General features: G+C 46.2%; 2 protein-coding genes across 22 annotated transcripts in view; one reads left to right on the forward strand and one right to left on the reverse strand.

Moving 5' to 3' along the window:
• Positions 1-7,177, forward strand: part of LOC117641430 (homeobox protein extradenticle) — an 86,219-nt gene extending 79,042 nt beyond the window's left edge. For both annotated transcript variants that reach the window (XM_034378749.1, XM_034378750.1), the window contains one exon: positions 5,264-7,177. In XM_034378749.1, the coding sequence (XP_034234640.1) occupies positions 5,264-5,470 (207 nt within the window). In that variant the 3' untranslated portion in view covers positions 5,471-7,177. The remainder of the gene's footprint in view (positions 1-5,263) is intronic.
• A 725-nt stretch (positions 7,178-7,902) lies between these two features.
• The window catches only part of LOC117641427 (protein hu-li tai shao), a 30,356-nt gene continuing 15,475 nt past the window's right edge, over positions 7,903-22,783 (reverse strand). For 4 of the 20 annotated variants that reach the window (XM_034378724.1, XM_034378728.1, XM_034378727.1 and 1 more), the window contains 19 exons: positions 21,984-22,039; positions 21,230-21,359; positions 20,960-21,152; positions 20,712-20,863; positions 20,391-20,621; positions 20,159-20,302; positions 19,975-20,073; positions 19,675-19,899; positions 19,461-19,597; positions 19,249-19,375; positions 17,295-17,318; positions 16,478-16,588; positions 16,280-16,372; positions 15,986-16,181; positions 15,776-15,874; positions 15,167-15,238; positions 14,590-14,649; positions 14,216-14,293; positions 10,536-13,774 (listed from right to left, as the gene is read on the reverse strand). In XM_034378724.1, the coding sequence (XP_034234615.1) occupies positions 11,406-13,774; positions 14,216-14,293; positions 14,590-14,649; positions 15,167-15,238; positions 15,776-15,874; positions 15,986-16,181; positions 16,280-16,372; positions 16,478-16,588; positions 17,295-17,318; positions 19,249-19,375; positions 19,461-19,597; positions 19,675-19,899; positions 19,975-20,073; positions 20,159-20,302; positions 20,391-20,621; positions 20,712-20,863; positions 20,960-21,152; positions 21,230-21,337 (4,518 nt within the window). In that variant the 5' untranslated portion in view covers positions 21,338-21,359; positions 21,984-22,039 and the 3' untranslated portion in view covers positions 10,536-11,405. Of the gene's footprint in view, positions 9,817-9,899; positions 10,043-10,118; positions 10,193-10,535; positions 13,775-14,215; positions 14,294-14,589; positions 14,650-15,166; positions 15,239-15,775; positions 15,875-15,985; positions 16,182-16,279; positions 16,373-16,477; positions 16,589-17,294; positions 17,319-19,248; positions 19,376-19,460; positions 19,598-19,674; positions 19,900-19,974; positions 20,074-20,158; positions 20,303-20,390; positions 20,622-20,711; positions 20,864-20,959; positions 21,153-21,229; positions 21,360-21,983; positions 22,040-22,783 lie in introns of those variants that run through there. The other 16 variants (XM_034378729.1, XM_034378730.1, XM_034378732.1 and 13 more) reach the window with 13 other exon arrangements.

A 22,783-nucleotide genomic window follows, 5' to 3' on the forward strand; every position in this document is an offset into this window, starting at 1 on the left:
TCTCACGGCGACGTGGACGTCGTGGACGTCGTCCAGCGCGTGGTCGTCTCGGACGCGGTCTTACTGGTTTTACGCCCTCATAACGCACTGCCTTTCCCCTTTTATACTTACATCACAGCTTTATAACGCGGCCCGGCCGGTACGTGCCCCGCCGGTAACAGCCCGACAGCCAACGGCCAGCCGCTACACTGCACCACTCGCTCTCGCCCACAGACTTCCGCATCAAAACTGCGCCCCGATTGCTGTCGTCCCTGCCTCTCTCGCACTCCGGCGGCGCCCCGCACAGGTGCGAGAGAGGCAGGGCGCTCATTGAGGGCGAGCGCCCCGAGAGTCCGACAGGGAACGCCGAGCTTCAGGTGGGATGACGCGGGACACTGCTGTGTTGTCAGCTTGCGCCGACAGCGGTGTCAGCTCTGTCGGATCGCTGTCGGCGGGGCGCCGGCCGGCCCTGTCAGCTACTTTGCCGTCGCCGGATGATGTCACGTTAGACAGAGCCGAATCAACAGCTGAGCCGTGACGCGGGCCGCGCTGCCGCGCTGCCACGGCGCGGCCGAACTGACCCGACCGGCCGGGACGGCGCGAGCTGATGGCCAGCCGGCCGACCGCGCAAGGCCGAAGTCCGAAGGCACTGGCTTACCATTGCAACGTTGTGGAGAGTGGCGCGGCGCGGCGCGGGGCGGTCAGACGGTAAGTGGACTTATCTTGGCCGGCCTCCGCATAAACTGTTGTATAAAGTTGGCCTGATGGGATTAGGTAGAGCCCAGCGCGGCGGCGCGGCGGCGCGGCCAGCTCAGTCCATTCCAGTGTACACCAAGGCGGGGCCGGGCGGGGCGGGGCGCCGAGGGAAGCCAGTCCAAGTTTGGACCCGATTGCCCTGCGCTGCGTGGAGCCCTGTCCGGCCTCGGCCTGTCGGTGGCTCTGACGGCCTCAACGACTCCGTCCGCCGCGCCGCCAAATCTCCTCCACTGCACTAGCAGTGCAGTGCCCGTCGAGGGGCGGCGGGGCGACAGGGCCCGGCGACCTCGGGCTGCGCGCTGCGGCCCGATTCTTGTTGCTCCTCGAGAATTACTATTGAAAAGGAGTGGGAATGGCGAATGCGGTGAATGCGGGCTGCTTGCTGGTTGTTAGTCGGGCGGCAGCGAAAGCACCTTCTCCTCCCGAACTGCCGCGGCGCGTCGCTGCGTCGCTCCTCGGCGGGCTCAGCAATGGAAATAGGGGCTTACGCGGCGGCAGCACCGCGCCCCGCCCCGCCCCGCCCCGCCCCGCCTCGTCTGGCGTCGGAACACTGCCTCGACCGTTCCAGCAGTGTCGCATGCGACGCCACGCGGCGCCACGCCGCGACGTCTCTGCCCCCGCCCCCTCCCCTCTCTTTCCAGCACGACGCCTTCCCCTCACACCAGCAGCGGCAGCGGCGCGTTCAACAAAAGGCGGCCCTCGCGGGGATTCGCGGCATTTGAACCCGGGACGTGCGACGTTTTTGGAATTCTCCGCACACGCCCGCCCCTCGCGCGAGTGTGCGCGCGTGTATTAGAAAAGGAGAGAGGGGGCGCTGACGGAGTACCCGCCCAGCGCACCGGTTTTGAGTCCGGAGCGGTCCCGACCATTTGCGGAGGCAACTTGACTTGGCCCTGCAATGTGCGTGCGCGGGCTCCTTCCAGGACTTCCAGTGGCCCGGACCGCTCCGCCGGCAAGACCTCCTGGGACAGCTGGTCTCGCCCCTCTGCCGTCCGCCCTCTGTCTGTCTGCCTGTCCGTCCGTCTGTCTGTCGTCGCGGTCCTCTCCACTTCATTCTGTATGTATGAGTGTCGGTACAGAGCGCCGCGCTAGCAAAAGTCCCACTCACCAGTTAGGCACCCCCTTCCCCTTTCGCTCTCTTTCTCTCTCTCGCTCGCTCCCTCCCCCGGACCCGGAACCCACAGTGGACGTCTCGCCCGGTCTGGTTCTGGTGCGGTGGCGGCGTGGTGCGGCAACGCGTCCCGGGCCGGTGCCACCAGTGCCGCCAGGGCTGCCAGTGTGGTGGTTGGCGCTGCTGCTGGGCGAAGGCGAAGCCATGGCGAAGCGGCGAAGTGAATTTCCGTGTCGTTCTCCCACCAGGCCAGCCAGGCCAACCAGGCCAACCAGGCCGAGCGGCTGCCTGCACCGCTGCGGCGGCTGTCTTTGCTTTCTCATAACGGGCATACTCAATATCTGAAAGTCGCAACGGGGTGGGGGAGGGGGTGCGAGAGAGCGAGTGAGAGAGCGCGTGCGTACGTGGCCGTGTATGTAGACTGTTGCCGCTTTTTCTGAGCGCCCTATCCCAGCCCTTGCTAGCCCTGCCGGCACTTTTTCTCTCTCTCTCCCTCACTCGCACACACGCCGCTCGGTCCCCCCACTTGGCGGAGAGGGGAGGGGCAGTGAGTTATGGCGATTGTGAATTGCGGGAAGACGGTGTACCTGGTGGCATTATGCGAACCATTCTTTTTGTCTGACGAGCAGATTTACATATGCATATTAACTTCTTTCGCGAAAGGGCTGTGCCATATGTGTATCAACGCATTTATTTTTTTATTTATACGCTATGTTTGTTTTTTCCTTGTGTTGTTTTCCTTTTTCCCCTTTTGTGTCGCAATGTCCTCTTTGTGTCCCAAAGCCGTCAGCGTGACGCGGCGAGGCCTGCGCGGCCTGCGAGGGTTCGGCCGGGCATTGTAGGGCGGCGTGGGGACCGTGACGGCGAACCCGTTATTTCGGGTGGCGTCCGGGTGGGCGGCGGGGCGGCGGGGCCGGGGGCTCCACTTGAAGGGTTGCTGGCTCGGTACTCGCGCCACGGCCGGCCCAGCGTAGCCCAGCGGTAGCGCGAAGGCCCTGCAAGCGGTCCGCTGTCCGGGCAGCGCCTCAGCAGCGTGCAGCATGCAGCACTTGGCGGCACAGGCAGCAGCAGGTAGTTATGCGCTTGTCGCCGACTGCCGACTCGAGTGGAGGACTGCTGCCGCTTGTTTGTGCAGTTCGCCGAGGCACCGGCAGAGGGCGGCGTGGCGGCGCCCCGCTCCTTGTAACAAAGTTGGCCGGCGATGAGGGAAGATACTCCTCTATTCCCGTCCCTGATCACCGAGTCAGACGATCCTTCCTTTCCTCCCCCGCCTTATACGTAATTCAAGATGCCCCCCTCTCCCTCTCTCTCTCTCCTCCTCTCTGCGGCCCCGCTTGCCGTTTGCCAAGTTGTCATCCCCGGTCCACGCTGCTTCGCTGCTCCACTGCTTAATTGCCCCCGCGGACAAAGCGACACCGCGCGCCGCGCCCCGCGCCTCGGAAGGGTAAGGTTTCTCATTCATTGCGGCGCCCCGGCCGGCATGCTGGGCCCGCATCAGGTGGGGCCAAAAACTACGCCCGAAAATTCGGCAGTTTTTCACCGCAAAAAAAAAAGAGATGGTGGCGAAATAATAATTGGTCGTTGTTGTTTCTTGCACTGTACGGGGTGCGGCACCGCTCCGCCACGCCACGCCACCCCTTCCATCGCGGTGCGGCGCGGCGTGGCTCCCTCCGTCGGCCACCCTCGCTGCACACATTGTCCGGGCCTTGTGGGGCCTTGTGGGGCGCGGCGGGGAGGCGGGGGGCAACCCAAATCCATCCCCGCCCCCGCATCAACTCCACCCGGTTCGCTGCACCCCCACCCTCTCCCCACCCTCTCCGTCTCTCTCGTTCGCCTCCTTTCTCTCCGCTCATTGTTTTGTTTCCCGTTTCCCACAGCCCCCTTCTAACACAGCAGCTTAGTTTCTTCCCCACTTCCAGCGGCGGGCTGGCTGTGCTGCCTCGACTCCTGCCGGCCGGCTGTCCCTCGGTACTGCCTACTGCCCGGTACCCCCTGCCTCCCCCGTTGCCGCCCGAAACAGATCCAGATTCCTCTGCAAGTCGTAAGGGACTCTCACCCTCGTTTAAAAAATAATTTGGCGTCTGGCCGAAAGCCTCTCGGACCGCGGCGCCGGACAGGCTTCGCGCCTCGCTCCGCTCTCCGCTTGGCTCGTAAAAGCGTTTATTGGGGTGTTACTATTTGATCCGCGCCTCGCGGCCAAGTCGCGCCCGGAGGTCCGCCGGGCCGCCGGCCGCCCGGCCGTTTACAGCCCTTTGGAGGATATTTACACGCCGCCACTGATATGTGGCCACATAAAATGTGCACGTCCGGCGGGACGCTCCAGAGACGCTCCCAGAGACGCGACGCGCCGGGACGACCCTCCTGGCGGCGCCCGCCGGTCTTGGCGGGATCAGGGTGCTTATTTCGTGGAATGGCGCCGAGCCGCGCCGAGCTTGGCGAGCCGGACGCTGCGGTCCTGTCGGGCTTCAAGCTGCCGCCAGATTCCGGAGGACCGGTCCGTCGCTCTGCCTCTCTCGCAACCCAACGGCGCGCCCCTGGAGTGCGAGAGAGACAGCTAGTCGGAGCGACTCTTCAGAATCAGCCTGATCCACAGAAAATGAGGGCGCGACGTATATGGCTGTGGTGCAGTGTCTCTAGCTGTCTCCGTGTCCGTGGCGGTCGCTCTCTCTCGACGCTCTCGACGCTCCCGAGGCTCTCGAGACTCTAGCAGCCGGAAGGTGTGGCTGGAGGGAAGTGCGCGCTGTCGCCCCCTCGGCCCTCCGGCCCTCCGAGCCGAGCCCAGATCCTCCTGCACCTCGTTCTGGACTCGCCATGCAAGATTCATGGGCGTGGGCCGAGAGTCGAGTCGGACCTCTGGGCGACACCTCCGCCGTGCCGTGCCGCGCCGCGCCGTGCCGCGATTCTGGCGCCGGGCAGCGCTGGCAGCGCGGCTCGTGGTCCAAGACTCGACCCTTGTTCAATAATTGAAGACATCTGCGACAGTGGCGAGACTTGGCCAGGCCGCCTCGCCGCCTCGCCGCTGTGGCAGGGAAGTTGAGAGTTTGACGTTCGGGGCGGGCTTCGGCACATTTCCTTCTTGGATTTTCCTCTTTTACGCTGTGTGCCATTTAGAAAACAGCTTGCATTTTTCAGAACGTCAGTTTGCACCGCCCGTCCAATCACTGCGGTGCACTGGTAGCGAGGCAGGATCAGTTGTGGTCTAGCCTTTCAGGTCAAGTCAAGTCAAGGGCGTGGTGGTGGAAGTCCCAGGCAGCAAAGGGCCCCTGCAGCGTAGGCACCGCGCTCGCACGTCTACAGTGCGGCTGGCCTACCCTGCTTGTCGCAGGCGCGCTGCGGCCGTGCTGTGCCCATGCTACCCCAAGCCTACCTCCGTGCCTGTCATTCCCCTTTCTGACTCGAACCTTCTCTGTGCTGCAGGTGTCGGCGCACGTGACGCCCAAGATGTCCGGATCGCCGCCGCCGGGCCCGGGCGGCTGGGGCGCCCACCCGCACTCAGGCCACCCTGGCGGCCTCCGTGAGCACATCCCCGACTTCCCCCCGGTGCAGCCCATGCACCACGACGACGACGACGACTCGGTGGACTCGTGCGACCAGGCCACGTCCCTCAAGAGACAGAAGCTGTAGAGCGGGCCGGGGAGACCAGGTGTTGGTGTGACGAGTGGAACGAGTGAACTGCTGCAGAGCCACGCCGGACTTGGGAACGGACTATTTTTTGCACTGATTGTGATGCTGGCCTGCTGGCTGTTTGAGTGAGTGGGTGAAATGTGCGCCTTGTCCTGAGGAGAGGGCCAGAGGGATATGATTGGAAGACTGCAGGTCTCAATTTTATAAAACCATGTTCTGGAGAAAAGTCCCTTTTTGCATTTTACTCCAATAATTGTGGTTCCATCCTGCCTTGGTTTGCGTTGTGCCTACCGACTTCAATATGAGCATATTTGGTTCTTTCTTGATGCAGACATTGCCCTCTGTAGTTAATTAGCATCGCATAGCAAGCAGGGAAGGAGAAGAAAAAGCGCTGTTATGTTACCAGAAATTTGAGATTATTTTAAAAGTAGACTGTTTGTTGATTGAAAAACAAAACAAAAACAGAAACAATTCTTTGGATATGCCTAAGGTATACGTAGCTGATGCCTAGCAAGGTCTAGCACAGCACCATGATGTCCTTTTTTTTCAAGGATGCTCCCTTTATGAGCTACATAAAAAAATTTAAACTCTAACATGCTCTCCACAAAACAACAAAAGTATACGCAACTTTTTACAGATTACTATAAAATTGTTTTACATTTGAAATGACATTAGCTATCACGTTTTATGTGAAACCTGTTTACTGATTGTCAGCCACTGGAACAACAGGATAATTTTCATCCTTGCTTTTCCTGAAATGTATTTCTTGATCATGTAGAGTTCCTGTTTGGAAACTAGCAGGCTTCATACTGAATAAATGATACACATGTATACGAAACAAAGTCACTGGGAAATGTTACTTACGAAAAGCAACTAATTAGATTGTTATTGTCTTGTTTCATGGCATCATTTGCACTTAGAAGTGCATCCTGTTGTTCCAACCAGCTGCTGTTTGCTATAAACTCCTGTATACGTAAATTTTGACACATCAATGTTATTACCAGCTCCCAATATAAACGCAACTATTTTTGTAATATTATTTTGGCTGCAAGCCAGAACCCACCTTTGACCAGCCATTGGGGTGGTCTGCACCAAGCTTCCTGATTGGAATGTGATGTGAAAGTCAACTTATGTTAAGACCCATTCTTTGTGTAACGTATCTAGTGTCCACCCTAATCTGGGCAATTTTACCGAAGAAGAGGTTGCACCTGTGCATTAAAAATATGTCATTGTTTCCTTTTAAAATCTAGTATTTTTTGAACTATGTTCTAAAGTCTTCTCACTGATAATAGTACAATGTTGTTACTCCCTTTGTTTGACAGAAGCAAGATCCACTGTGTTAGTCAAAACTCGATTGTAGAATTCATTCATTTCCACAATTAGATCTAAAATAACAATGTACTGTATTTTGAGTCAAAACAGTCATATAATCCTCAATAATAAATTGTTTGAACTATTGAAGGCCATTCTCAGGAATTGATAGAATTGGTTGTTTTGTTAGAAAAAGATACTAGTTTACTTTTTCTCTATAGTTGTTCCTCGGAAATACAGGACTAAGGAGCATGTGCTACTTAAAATGAGCAATGTATACGATTTTAAATGTGCGCCAAACAATGAGATTGCTCATGTTTGGCGTGAACAAAATACCCTCTTTTATTTATGAGACTTTTTTTGTCACAAATAAAATGACTAAAAAGATGTGTTTTATATTGTGCAAGTGACTTAATGACCGCCATCGTGTGTGAGGTCCTTCTCATAGTGAGCAACAATTCTGCTCTTTCTCAACCACCAAGACATAGCTTTGATGGGAAAGAAAAATCCAATTTCAAATTATTTTCTTTTGAGCACAGATAGCAGCAGAACTCATGAGGGCATCAGGATTGGCAAGATGACAAACTACATCAAACTCTTTTAATTATCTTTTTATTCAGATTTGTGAATTTCAATGCATTTGCCTACAAGAGCACAGCATTCAAGCTAGGCCTAATGCCTGTACTGAGCATACAAATTCACCATTACATGTGTCATATGAAACACCGCAGATTCGAGGATGTGGCCCCAAGTAGGCAGAATGCATGTGTGATAAAAAATTAAAAATAAATATTTTAGTGTACTAATTTTACAGCACATGATACATTTACAACAAATATCCAGTCTAAGCAGCCAATTTCCTTACATTTCTAGATAAATAGCAATTTTCTCTGTTCAATAAACAGAATTTGAAAAATATCGTCACTATATACTTTGTCATCATTGAAGATGCACTGGTAAATGAGGCCGGTCATAGAAGACCTGCTTACTGGATGTCAACCCTCCTCATATAAATTTGGCAGTTAAATCTTTCATGCTCCCTATTTCAAACTTGTCTTTGCTGCAATACTCAACAGTGTGTGCCTTCCACTGAAGTTAGCTCCACTACAAACAAGGATGGATAGGTTTAAAGTCTTTCAAAATTTTATTTTTACTCTGGAAATGGCATATAAGGCATCCACAATGCTTTCAAACAATGAAAACTGTGGAACAATAGACATATACAATCATCACAACAAATGAGTCACACATATTTCATTCTTCAAAATAGTAAGATGATGCACTTAAAAACTTTTCTGTAGACTGGTAATCAAGGGTCAATTCATAATTCATTGTCATGCATATATCATTTCCATGTCACTGAACTCAATGGTGTAGCACCACAGCCAATAAAAAAAATCATATACAAAATGGAGAAAAGAATTTAGATAACAGCTCAATGCGCAAAGGAAGTTGCGATGAAATCACCATCACACTTCAAGGATGCCATTAGCAGATAAAAATAGCAATACAAGTGCTCCAATGATTTGAAAAGCAAAAGCAGCATTTGCATATTTCATAAGATCCCAAATTTTAAACAACAAGCTAGTTCTATAAAAAACCATTGAAAATTCTCCGTTACAATTTTAAAAAGAATAAAATTAACACAACAAAAAAGGAAACTCACTGATTACTCATTTACAATGCACATTATAAAAACAAAGGCAGAATTTAAATCTGATTTACACAAAAATCTTTCCTACTTTTCACATCTTTAAGCAGAGGTAATATTTACATAAGCCAACAGCACCTTCAAAATTTTCCTTACAGAAGAGGCAGTTGTAAGACAAATTTCAATCAAACGTAATGTAGGCGATTCAAACAGGACCATAAAATACATCTCAACTTATCACTTATCACTTCCCTTTCTGTACACAATGTGTGCACTTACAACAAACATTATTCACAATCTGTACACATGTAAGCGGACTCTCACAGACATTCAGGGATTAGAAGAACCACAATTAGGACTTTTTTTTTAACGTTGAATGACAATATGACAATATGGTGATCATTGGGATCCTCTCCATGGCCATGTACATGATTTTAACTACATAAAGCAACTATAATTAATCTAGCAGTAAAAACAGATGTAAAAAATTGTATCTTTTGTTCAGCCACTATGTCATGTCATACGTATTAATGACAAAGTGAGTCAAGTCAAATAAGACTTGATGATGCAAAACTGTGGCAAGGTTTACTGGAAGGACAAACTGCTAAGGCAGTGACATAAGTGTGTTTTAAATTTTACCAAAAAATATCGTGATTCTCTACAGAATTTAAGCAATGGCAACTCTAATAGGGTTTGTCTTAATCACTTTAAAAAATGTGAGCTGATCAAACCAACAGAAATGCAAAAGCAGGGAGTCCACACAATTACCAGTATTTTGATACAAAATAGAAAAAGTCCCTAAAAGTTACTCAATGCCGATTGCTCAGAACTGACTTGTGCACCACCTGGTAAAAGTAATAAAAACATCAAACAATCAAAATATCTCAAGCAACCAACGAATTCATTAACACAATCTGATGAGTATTCCTTACTACACTTCAGAAGTAATGCTCAAGCATGTCCTGTGACTTACAAATTGGAAGATGTAAAACAAAGTAAGTAGCAGCTATTTATACCAATTCTAAAATTCACATAGGAAGATAAAAACGTTTTCCATACACATATATTAAAAAAAGAAGTTCATAATCTTTGAGGAACACATTGGGAAAAAAAAATCATCCATCGACGAGCGAGTAAAAGCACAGGAGACAAAACAGGCATGTCCATTAAACTTCCTTGAAGCATTTTGTCGTAGGTTCCACCTTAGTTTTGGTAGCCACAAATTTGCCTCACACATATGTTCATGATCCACAAAATACGTGCTGTGATGTACTTCAATAGCCCAGCCTTAAATCCTTTCAAATGATTTTCCAGCTAAGGCAGTCTTAAGTTTGGAAAAAGACGTAAAAGACTTGGTTTTCTTCTTCCTTAAAATCGGCAGTGTCTAGTCAAAACAAAACAAAAGATTTTAACACTCCTTCCCAGTGCCTTTACGCAAATCAAAATAGGTTTAAAATTAAGACTCACCTTCATAATATCACTATCTAAGCTTCAGCTAGTTTTTTGTTCTTTTCCTTCTTCTTCTTGAGGAAAGATGGTGTGCGTAGACCCTTCTTCTTTTTCTTGTCCTTCTTAGGTGAGTCTTCTGACATATCCTTTGATGTAGAGCCCTGAAAAAGTAGAAATAAAAATTACAGAAATATCCAGAAGCTAAATCACTTAACAGTTTTTACTTTAACTACTCACATGGCTCACTTCTTTGCTGCTCTGTGAAATTGTACTTTGATGGGCCTCAGAGTGATCACCATTAACATTCTCTCCTACAATGAAAAATGAAGAAAAACAACAGTTAGAATCTTTGCCATTAAAAACAGCATGATTGAGGGGGCTTGAAGAAAGAAGAGTTAATAAGTTAGTACAGAAAGAAAAAGGTCATGGACTTGAGCGAACAGTGTGTAAAGAGACTGAGACAGCTGTCTCTTAAGAAAAAGATACGTTGAAAGAATAAAAAATTATAATTAATGAAGCTGAGGTTGCGGAATGTATAAAGGCATGCATGCATCACCTTACCTCACCTTGACCGGACAGGGTTTAAAAGAATAGCATTGGTATGGATTTACCAAACCAAAAAGGCCAGTGAGCCACAATGACCCACTATGAATGTTATAGCACAAAACATGCAGTTTATTATACGTGCTGTACATGACAGGATCTGATGACCCAAGACTGAAATAACGATTAAAAGTTTCTTTCTTTCAAGTTCAATCAGTTTGTTGGTTCTTTTTTATATGAATATAAGAAAAAACATAGAGAGAGAGAGAAAGAGAGGAGAGAGTGAAGCAAACATGAAAACATGAAACTCGAAAATGTAAAGGAACATATTCATAACGTTTAAGATAGGAAACATTATATTACCAGATTTTATTAGATCAGTTTGTCACAGAACATTGATAAGTTAGGCAATGGCTTTTGAAGAAAATTAAAAGGCTCAGGGACCATTAAAAGCCAATGAATGACAAACATGAAAAATTTTGAAAAATAACAGGGTTAATAATACAGGGGTGCTGATTTTTTAAATTTCTATAACAAATAAAAAATAAATAAGAAGAATAAGACGACACTTACATGGAACTAATAATTAATCTATGGTTAAAACAAGAAACTTTCTCCTTCATACCAGAGTACGCAAAAAGAAAAAAAAAGAGAGCTCAAGTTAAACTACCACTTGGAAGGGGGCATTTTAAATATTTGTATTAAACAGTACTTCATAAAAACTACGTAGTCATCAAACATCAGAACTAACATGTCATAGAAGAATGCAGTCAAAGCACATAACACATGCAATATGTTGGAACAGATAGCTATGAAGATCTTAAAACCATTAAATTAACACTGACATTAAAACACTCATACTTTCAAAAGGAAGGTAAAAATCAACCACTCCCCCACCTCTCAAAAATAGACAGAGGCTGTTAACATGTAGACTAGTAAAAGAAATCAACAACAAAAACCAGGTAGAGAGCAAGTCACTTTTCAAAAGAAATTATTCAGTCCAGTCTCAGAAACACTTCTGATGTTTTTCAAAGTGAAAAGTCTTCCAAGTTCCAGAGGAGAAGATTGATATGTGCCAACTGAGTTCATATTTGGTGTAGAGTATGATAACCTGCTTAAAGCGCATCGACCATTCATTTCACTCTCAAGTGACTGCTCATGGCTAGAATCTTCTGCATATAAAGTGCTCAAGTCATCTTGAGAATCTAAATCTCTGGACAAATCACTTTCTTTGACTTTGTTCTCAGAGGAAAAGGCACCCATTCCCTCTTCAATTGGATGAGGGTATGCAATGAATGTTGGCCAACGATCTTCATTGTACACACCAGTACTATCTAAGCTGCTGACTTCATTATCAGACTCTCCTCTTTCAAGATCCAAATTATTATTAGTCAACGGACTACTGGGCATGGATGCACTTCGAGAGAAAGGGTTACAATCAATTTCAATGTCACTTTCCTCAAGTGTTGAACACATTCCATCATCATCTTCTGGTTCTGACTCATTCAATTGAGCATCAGGATAGGGGGAGTAGAAATCTTCGCCAGAATCAGTAGCAAAGGCAGGGCTACAAAATGTTGAGAGCGGAGAGTAAAATTCATCTGAACACGTTTCAGAAGGGTCATATAAGGTTTCACCAGCCCCATTTGGAATGGACTGTTCACCTTCATCACTGGCTCTCGATTCCAGACTGATATCACTTCTAGCCATGGAGGTCAAGTTTAAATGTGAAGGCCTCGGTGAATTAATAGAACAGGAGGCATCTAGCAATTCAAGATTAGAACGACTAACATCATGGAAGTCTTGAATGTCTTCATGAATCAGGAAATCACTATTGAATTCACTGGTCTTTTGACCATACTGCAAGTCTGAGGCAACAGGAATCCAGGACTTTTCAAGGTGATTTTCATTTGAATCTTGCTCATCTGTAGACTCTAAGGTTGGAGAATTGTCTCTTTTTGCTGCTATGAGGTCTTCTACAAGTATAGAATCCATGGAAGAGCTTTCCACGGGATTCACAGATAATATTGAAAACATATCCACTTTCTCATTGTGTCCAATTTGGAGCACTGCGTAGGGACCTGCAAGACTTGTAAGATGGGGCTCAAGACTTTCAGATACATCATTTGTTTCCTCAATTTCCACTTTCTGAACAAAAGAAGAAGGAGAATATGGTTTACTGGGTTCTGACGAACAAGGTATCATTGCAATTGAGTTAGAATCACCCTCAGTAGAGTGACACAAATTGAAACTTGAATCACTTTCAGTAATCTGTTTTGAACTCTGATCAAGTCCAACTTCCTCAATCACACTTGCAAAAAGTTGATCATGGGTCAGGGTGTTATTTGTATCAACCTCATCTTGGCCAACGAAATTGTCTCTAGCATCTGGGATTGAAAACATGGAACAAGAAATATCAATGGTATTTTCTTGTCTCTCTGTCATTGCAAGAATTTCTTCACTCTTTGAGTCAGAAGCCTTTTTAATGTCTCTATAAGGTTCATGAATATTAACGCTCAGCATGTCCTCATCCTCTACCAAACAAGCCATGGGAGGGTCCAAAGGCATGTTATCTTCTATACTTGGACTTTCTTCAACTTCTGAATAGGGTTCTTCTGAATGGAATTGCTCCTCAGGTGCCAACAGAGAACCGGCTTGGGCAGCACTAAATCTGTAGTTCAAACTTTGACCCTGACAGTCTGAGTCAGCATCATCCCGCTTAGCAATCAAACCATCAGCCAATTTAATTTTAGAGTCTACATCCTGACTATCTTTGCCAATTCGAGTGCAGATTACTGTATTATCACCATTTTCTGACAGAAAAGAACATTCTTGATCTGTATTGAGAGACATTGCGTCAGATGCACATTTGTCACTTAAGCTCCAAACTTGATCAGATGTCAACATATTGTTGTCATTGATCGACATAATTGTAGAGTTTTGAACTTCTCCAAGACTCTTTAATTGCACTTTGATCACTTCAACATCAGAGTGGTCAATTGTTTCATTGTGGTTCTCATCTAAGTATCCAAAATCTGATGAAGGTAAGGATATCACATCAGCCAGACTATCTCCATCTTCTTCTCCATTGACATTTTCAGTTAAGATATCTTGGTGAAGAACTTGGGACTTGGGGTAATTAATTAAAAGTACAGTATCTGTCACCTCCTCTTTTCGGCAAACTTGTGCATTGACCTTGCTGAACCGAGTGATTGAGCATGACACAGTCTTTGGGGGCGACTGATGACAAGGGAGAGATGCATAGACTGCATGGTGAAAGTGAGGAGGGCGGGGAAGTGCAGCAGGGGTTTTCTGGAGGGCACTACTCATCTCTCTCTTACTGCTACAATCTGAAATCCATGCCAAAAGACGTGTTAACAAAAAGCAGCACAGAGCAAGCAAAGCAAAACAGGAAAAAATAAAATAGACAAAAGGAAGATGCTGGCACCCAGCTGTTATTTAAGTATATTGAGAGTAAGAGTCAAATTCTTAATTGGAGAACACACGATACACTGATGCTGAGTGATAGCAAACAAGCATAATATACAGCTTTTAAAAAAATAACAAAACAAAAACATAAACAGAGGTCAAAGAAACTTGCTTCCAAGACACAAGACAATGCAACTTACTTACCAATATTAGAGACATGGGAAAAGAAAGGGATACTACATGCAATAAGTTGTTACTAAATATAGGAGTGCACATGAACCATGAAAAGTGCAGAAGAAGGGTATAGACATACGGACCCCAATGATTGACCCAATACTTGCTTCCAACACTTGTTCACTCACCTTTGCTCTGTCGTTTATTTCGTCCAAGAGACCAGGAGCGGCCAAAGCCTCCAGGTGCAACTACAAGGTCCGGAGTCGCTGAATAGCAAAGCAAGCAGTTGACAAAATGCAAACAGCACAGAAAACAATAAAATGCCCATACATGCAAGTGTAGGATGGAATATCTAACGGCACAAACATTCACTTTGACATAATTAAAAATTGACATTTTCCTCCCTGTTGACTGAAAGCATTACTAATCTAATACATGACACAATTTGATGCAGAGTCACTCTTTGGCATCTTAGCCCAGAAACTACGCATCAGGGAGTATAAAATCACCCACCACCAATAACCAAGTGGCTAAAGAATATTTCATCCTCAGTACAATTTACCTTTCAGTGGGAAGCGTGCTGATTTGGATCGTTCCACATGAGCATCCGGGTAATCAGAGTCTTCAAACAAATCAAACATGCAAAACTCAATAATGATAATAATACGGCGTTCTTTAGCATATAGGGATAAGAGTCTGCTTTCATGTGAAGCAACATAATTTAACTCATAGATTTGATTGAAGCAATCCTCATGCAGCAAAACAACATGCAACTGGTGCACTGCTCTCTGAGAATTACTTAAGTACAGACCATGCAAGTGCTGCCATGTAATGAGACATGCAATGACTTACCTATTACAGAAATTCAATTACGGTTAGTGAAGATTTGAGGTCATTAAATAAAGAGCAACCAAGAAGAAAACTAACTACCAAGAAAGAAATGAAAGTTCAAAGAATCTTAAAGCAAGACAGAACTGAAAAACTGGGTGAGCTACCTTACAATACTACGTTTTTCAGACCAAATAAAGAAAAGCTAATTTCTTGATCAAAATACCTTTAAAGGTTTGTTTCTGTTTTTGTTTCTTTGTTATTTTTTGTTTGTTTGTTTAAAAAAAGACAGTCCAAAATAAAATACTAACCATCACTGAGGACAACTTCTGCATGGATTGGACGTGGTGCTTGTTTAGATTCTATCCGTAACACGCGACATTCTGCCCAACCATAGAGATACAGGACAAGGGTTAGTAATAATCCACCACTCTTGACAACAAGGAAAACTAAAGTGTGAAGGCAAAATTGCTGAACAGACTTCTTATTAGGCGTGAGACAAGTATCACCCAAACGAATTCTGCCTCGATAGGGACGATCAAAACTCATGCTCGATGACATTGTTTGGTCCCAGAGGCAATGAAATTTCTGTTTAAATGATGTGGCCCCTTCCACCATGCTTTGTGCCACAACCCAACACATTCCTTCCCTCTCCCACCCACATTGGTCTCACTCAAAGTCCTTTGCCCCATGCAACGTCAACTTGCAAGAAAGATGACTGTGCAATTAAACCAGTATAATTCATAGCTGTGCAGTTTGTCTGAGGGAGGGAACATTCCAAAATAAGGATATCAGGAATTCCATGTTCCACACAAGACTTAATCACCCAAAGTGGTTCATGAGAGCTGTCCCCCCAAATTAAAATGAGAAGATTTGACCCACACCAAAATGTCAAAAACAAGATAATTGAGATAACTTACCGTCTCTGCTTTCGTCATCACTAATTGGGGATTTACCAGTGGGAGGGCGGCCTGCCGCTGACGAGGATAGAGCCTCAGACTCTGATTGATCCTCATCATCTGTCAAAGTCAATAAAAAAATTATTTAGCTTGGCAAATAAAAGCACTACATTTATATTTTTTAATTAACAGATAACTTCAGAGGAGTTAACAACAGTACAGTTCACTTACATCCATCTCCTCTGACTTTCCTTGTAACTGTTTTTTTGTACTCCTCCAGCTCATCATCGGTAACTGTGTCGAACGGATTCTTAGCATATGGTGCCTTGTAGACCATTGCATTGTGTTGGAAGCCTCGCTGAATTATACCCTTGGACGCTGCTCCAACCAATATTACTTGATCACCAGTCTGAGAAATATTGGCATCCTACAAACGAGAAAAAATATATCAAGCTCAGAGGAAAGAACACAGGATGCAACACATGAATCACATTCAAAAAATTATGATGCACTATTTGAAGTTACCTGCAATTTCTTGGCTTCTTCCCATGAAACTCCTTCAAGTATGTGAGACTGAGGACCAGATGTGATTTTATCTGCCCGTCGATTTTCCTTGATCTACATAAAAGATTCAATTATGACTTTGCTAACAAAGATAGGCTCTGCCAATGTGAAATTAGTTCAGAAAAATGTTTTAAATCAGTAAGAAAAGAGACAACTCACCTGCTGTTGAAGTCGTTTAAATTCCTTAGGATTGGTATTTTTGGGAACAAACTGCAGTGTGTCGATCTTGACAGGCGTACTGCTATGTGTAGGCGATCCATCCGCGACCCACTGTGGCACAGAAAACCAGCACATAAGGACCCATTCACAAGGCCACGTTCAGTTTCTGTGTGCCTGTTGTATTTAGACTCGACTCAGCCAAACATTTCAATTAACTAATTTTCAGAGCAGAGAAAGCAAGGCTCACATCTGCATTTGATCAGTGATTTTTCAAACTTTATCAATTTATCAGAAAAAAAAGTCAGAACAAGAGAGCAAAATTTTGTGGGTCCGTTATGTACTGGTTTTGCTCTGATATGGCAAAGCTCAGAACTTGCCCAAGTATTCAGTTAGCAAAAAAAAAAAAAATTAAAAAAAAAGGAAATACAAAAATGGTGAAATGTTCATGTCGTTTTTGTGAGGAGAGTCCAACAAACAGGCACACGATTTATCTGTAATGGTCTGGTTTAAAACTAAAAAGGTACCATGGACTTGAGGAAAAATATCCAAAAACAATCTGTGCATTCTTTCTAAAATAGCATGCAAATAAGGTGAACTACACAGTCAAAAAATGAAAGAGAAATGAAAACGATCAAGTCATAAAAATGGACACTGTGCCATTAAACATTGAAAGAACACTGCATAGAAGTTCAATCTCCCATGAAGTGTTTATTGATGCAAACCTAAGATAGCAAATATATCTTAACTTAACCATAATTAAATGAAGCCCAGAACCAAATGAATAGTATGAGTATACCAATAGGCAGGGAGAAATTACCTCATCGGCATTTGCGTCCACCCACTACGTGAAGATAATCAACATAAAATGAAAACAAACAAAAATAAAAAATAGGGTTAATACAAACAAATTAAAATACAACAAACCAACAAACAACAAGTGGCAAAAATATGAGAGAAAACAAATATTTAAAGAAAATTATGGAGCTAAACCAAACAACCAAATTAGAATCTCAACACACACTTAACAACACACATTACAGACAAATCACTGTGCCAATGAGAGCATCACAAATATGTGTATGCCCGTATCACAGGGACACCATATTGGAGGGATAATCCATGTGCTTTACCACCATTCCTAAGATATGTCTGCCCTGCTGAGAATTATGTTAGTGTCATTGAGAGCAGTGTCAAGAGCAGTGTGTGCTTTGATCGGATTAGTGCATCAAATAAATTCATCCACTGAAAGCAGCAGTTGACTCAAAAGCATAATTTAGAAAAAGTTTCTTTGGAGGTTTCCTAGTAACCCTCATCGTAATCTGTTTGAAAGGGAAGAAAACACCTCTTAAATAAAACAGGTGTTGGCAGCAGGTTCAAATTAAAAAGAATGTTGAATATAAAAGAAACTATGATGTTGCACTAATCAGACCAATTGTATGGTTGGTTAAGGAAACTTACACTAATAGACAAAAGTTCATACTCTGATTTAATAATGATTGTACAAAGAAGGAATGAACAGATTACAGTGAATTCCTTCACAAAATGCCTCCAATGTTGCGGAAAGCTTTAGAGTTACAGTATAACACAGTCTAGAAAAAGACTCCACTAAACAATGGAATGGCCCAAATGATGGGTAACTACCATCCTTAAAAAGTAAGGATTCAACATAACCAATGACTGCCCAGCATATTTTGAGTATCAACCATTCAAGTAAGATACTTTCATAACGAAGAGGGTTACATGTTTGTAGCTCAAGCTGATATTAAGACTTAAAAAAAGGAATGGCATTCCATATAAATGGGTTCAAAGTGTAAATGGTAACAAAATTTGAGACCCAAAAGGGCACCCAGTATTATATGAAGACTAAAATCATGCAATCAAGTTAATCTACGCAAGCTGCCCATCAAAAATCTTCCATCAATAGGGAGACACAACATCAGTACCCACAACTCACACCACCTAATATCTTCGAAATCTTTTTTTCCACCCTTAGAAGAAATAGCACTCATAAGATAAGTAATAAATATAAAAATTAGCTGGAAGTATTTTCAAATAAAATATGTAAAGTAATAAAGATATATAAGGAAACATTGATGCAAAACAAAAACAAATGACAATTTTTTGAAACAATTGAAGCATTGTTCGAACACTTTCCCTTGAGAGCAACACTTATGACTAGAGTGAGTATTTCTTCCATCATCAGTCAAGATTAGTATGGAGTGGAGTGTTATTCTCCTCCAACCGCATCTACACATTCTAAATTAAACTACTCATAATGACCACACAATAGGTGAACACTCCATGAAGAAATCACAGAAGGTTAATTGGCTGGTACTTGGGAATGGATTTCATTGAGGTTAAAACAATGGCAGTAGTTCATAACTTGGAAAAGAGTAATATACTCCATCAAAATTAGTCAGATTTTAAAAACAAAATCTTTTTTAACCAATGATAAGACTTATTCACCTTCATTACTTTTTTACACCTGCTGACATTTAACCTAACAATAAAGTTTTGTGCCTAACATGCTTGGATTACCTGACAAGGCTACACGATAAGCACACAACAAAAGCCATTGGAATAAAAGCAGAAATAAAAATCAAATTAGGGAAAGATTTAACATGGCTGCATGTCACTTGAAAACAAGGACAAATTGTACCTCAAGAGAGTTAATCAATGTGCACAAAGCTTAGGAATGAATAAAGATCATAATGGGTGCAGCAGCAAACTGCTTAGTCACTTCCCCTATTTTCAATCTTAATGACCTCTACCTTAGTAATTTTCTTGGGATCAGGTGTGCCAGTTTCAAGAATTTCCACTTTCTGGTAAACATTTGGAGAGTTGAGCCATCGGGTGCGGTCGTGCGTTTTGCGGCCCTCCATCCACTTCTTCCATCCACTATGAGGAAAAAAACAAACCAGAGTTTAAAAATAATAATCATAATTTTTAAAAACATGATTAAGGTAATTTTACAGCAACATACCCTTGTCGGTACATTTCCTCCTCCTCAAGGAGATAACCCAGAGAAGAGACAGCCGGGGGAACTTCTACATCATTTCGTGGCCTTGGTGGATCTCCCTTGACAAGAGGATGCCTGTAGATGTACCCTGTTCGGAAACCCTGGGGCAGAAAATAAAAAATTAATTGAAATGCCTTCAGTAGTAATGCAATCTAATAAACTAAAGAGTTACACTTACAGCGTTGTCAAGCATGCGCATAAGAGCTTCAAACTCCGTGCATCCAACACCCCATCGCTTGCCTTTGACAGCAATGGTAGGAGATGTGACCTCCTTGTCTTTTTCCTTGTCAGCTTTGTCGAGTGCAAAGCCTTCAGGAGGGCGTCGTGCAGCGTCATAGACACGTTTTCTCGTCTCATCAGTCAGGAGGACCAAGTTATCAATGCCCATTGGCATTAGCTTGATCTGCAAATCGGACGCTTCCATTAGTGGCAATTCACACAGCAGGTCAAGAGAAAGAAACAACGCAAGTGAACCAACCTGTGATTCGCAAGCTTGGACAGTATTGTAGACATTGAAGAACGCCTCCTCAACTGTTTCTCCACAGCACATAGCACCATGATTTGTCAGGAACATTACCTAGAATCAGTACAAAATTTCTGTTAAGGCCTAGTGAGTGAAATCGAGATAATCATAGCCATCCTATTTCAGAACATAAAGGTACCTTGTTATTGGGACCAAGATTTCGTGAGATCTTATCCCGCTCTTCTGGTTCAAACAGACCTCCTTGATATTGGTGTGAACTCACTTCACCTATCACACAGGATTCTTGGCAAAGGGGAATGAGGCCACATTTGAGCGATGACACCTGAAAAGACACGGAAAAATTGAACCCAGATTGCCTTTGATGTCTTTGCCAGAAATAGTGACTATGCCATACTAGATTCACAACTTACAGCAAGAACAGAATTTGTGTGAATGTGAATGATACATTTAATGTCAGGACGGGCAGCATGAATAGCAGAGTGAAGCTGAAAGCTATCCCTGTTGACACCATAGTTGGTCGTTCCTTTTTCTACAATATTGCCCTGCATGTCAACTTTGGCCAAACTGCTGGCAGTGATTTCATGGTATAACATGCCCCAGGGGTTCACCAAAAAGTGTTCCTCATCTTGGTTTAACCTGGCCTGCAAAAAGTGGGAAGACAAGAAAGTCAATTAGACAGTGAGCGATGTAAGGACGTCGACAATGAAACAAAGGGATGGATTTAGGCTCACAGTAATGTGGTTGTGGATTCCTTGAGTCCAGCCATAGAGGTCCATGAGTCTGTAGACGGCAGCCAACTTGCACCGCAGCACCTTCTCCCCCTTCGAGTACCCCATCGACTCCAGCCCCCGGATGTCGTTGATGGGAATGACGCAATTTGAACCTGCGAGAAAGAAAAAGAATTCGCATTAAAAATCTGCAAGCGCGCAACCACTGAGGCAAACAGCCCAGAGAGAAGCCGCCGCACTGCTGCACCTACTTCTGAACATGTTGGAGGTCTGGAAGCGCGGGCCGCCGTGGCCCATCATGTCGGAGAGCTGCTGCAGCAGCCCGCCCGGTCCGGCGCCGCCGTCCTTCATCTGGCTCTCGAAGATGCGCTCCAGCTCCTCGCGGAAGAGGCGGCTGTTCATGATCATCTCGACGCGTTTCCGCCTCTCCATCTCCCGCACGTCCTGGAAAAGGGGAGGACAAGGCGTACGTCAGAACCGCACCGCTCGGCGCACGCAAGACAGGTCATTCCGACACTCACGGCGTCGATGTCGGCGGGGCGCATCTTCTCGCGGTCCTCCTCGTCCAGCCCGTCGTTGGCGAAGCCATTGGTCTGCGGGGGCTGCTCGGCCTGGCTCGTGTCTGCCATGGTGGGTGTCTGCTCGGTCGGTCTGCAACAGCCAGCAGCCGGCTCTAGCGTCGAACTCCGGACCACCCTCAGGGCCCCGGCCGAAGAATCGGCCAGGCACCACTCCAAACGAGTGCCACGCGCCTCGCGCGCGCTAAAGTGAAGGCCCGCCTTGCCACCGCACTGGGCTTCACCTGTGTCCCATCACTGGGAAAGGTTCAATTGACATGAGCACACGCACTGCGTCTGGGCCCGGGCGACGTGACAGCGCGGGCACTCGATCACAGGCCCCCCCAATCTCACAGCTTGACCCGATTCCCATAGTTCCACCTAGCGCCACCGCCGGAGCGCAGGCAGCGCTGCCGGCGCGGTTGCATACCGACAAGGCGCAGGACCGAACCCACCCCACCACACTGGTACGCACGCCGAGAGGGGCGGCAGGGCAGGGAGCTGCACCACGTTGCCCGGGACAAGCAACGGGGAAAACGGGAGGAAACACCGTTTCCATCTTTTTACTTGAGGGGGCACGGGCCAGTCCGGCCAGGCAGCACGCCCCGAGGCAACACCCCCCTTTCCCTGCAAACACGCCCAGGCCCGGCCCAGCCCAGCCTACGGGCCCCGAGGGACACACTCCATTTTTACCCCCCTTCGCCGCTGAAAGGCTTACCAACGCAATAAACTAGCTCGGTCGCTGCCGCTTGTCCATTTACTGCCACCACCTACCTGCAACGAAAAAGAAGACGGACGTTAACAAACCAGTTAAACACAAAACAACAAATCAGACACTGTCAAAAAGGCTATTCTTAGAGGGCCAGAAACCGGGGGAGGCCTTCCTTCCCAACAGCTCGCCGCAAACAAAATCCTCGCCGTACAGTGTGTATGCGCGTATGTGTGTGTCTGTCTTTCAAGCTTCGTACAAGGACGTGCAGTATTTCCCGACAAAACAAGCCGCGCTGTACGGGCCAGGCCGCGACGCGGTTGGCTATACACTGCTCGCTTCCTGTTTGAAGAAAAGGCAGAGCGGTGGAGGAAGGGGGGAGGGGAGGTTGCCCCGCGAGCCCTGCGAGCGCGTAGCGCGCCCGGCGTGCAGTCCACGCACACAAGGGCGTGTGGGCGATGACGGACGAGTAGAAAGGTGGCGATGGCATCGGGACCCCGCCGCGCCCCGCCCCTCGGCCGGAGAGCCACCACGCCTTGCGTAGAAGAGACAGCCAGCAAGCGTCCTGCCCGGCTGCCCGTCCGTGCGTGCAGTGTTTTGCGAAGAATCGCTTATGAAACCGAGGCGCGGCAGCGCAGGCACGGCGAGCCACGTGTGGCCATTAAAACGCGCAGGCCGGGCAGGCGCACGGCGCCCCGCCGCGCCCCGACGAGTGAGTGCTAAGCTTGCTTGCTTTACGACGGCCGAGCTTTTAAACGTCAAGAAAGGCAAGGCGCCGCTCTCGGTCGCTCTCCACTTCGACTCGAGGC

The sequence above is a fragment of the Thrips palmi genome, unplaced genomic scaffold (genome assembly GCF_012932325.1).
Source record: "Thrips palmi isolate BJ-2018 unplaced genomic scaffold, TpBJ-2018v1 HiC_scaffold_15, whole genome shotgun sequence".
Taxonomy (NCBI): Eukaryota; Metazoa; Arthropoda; class Insecta; order Thysanoptera; family Thripidae; genus Thrips; species Thrips palmi.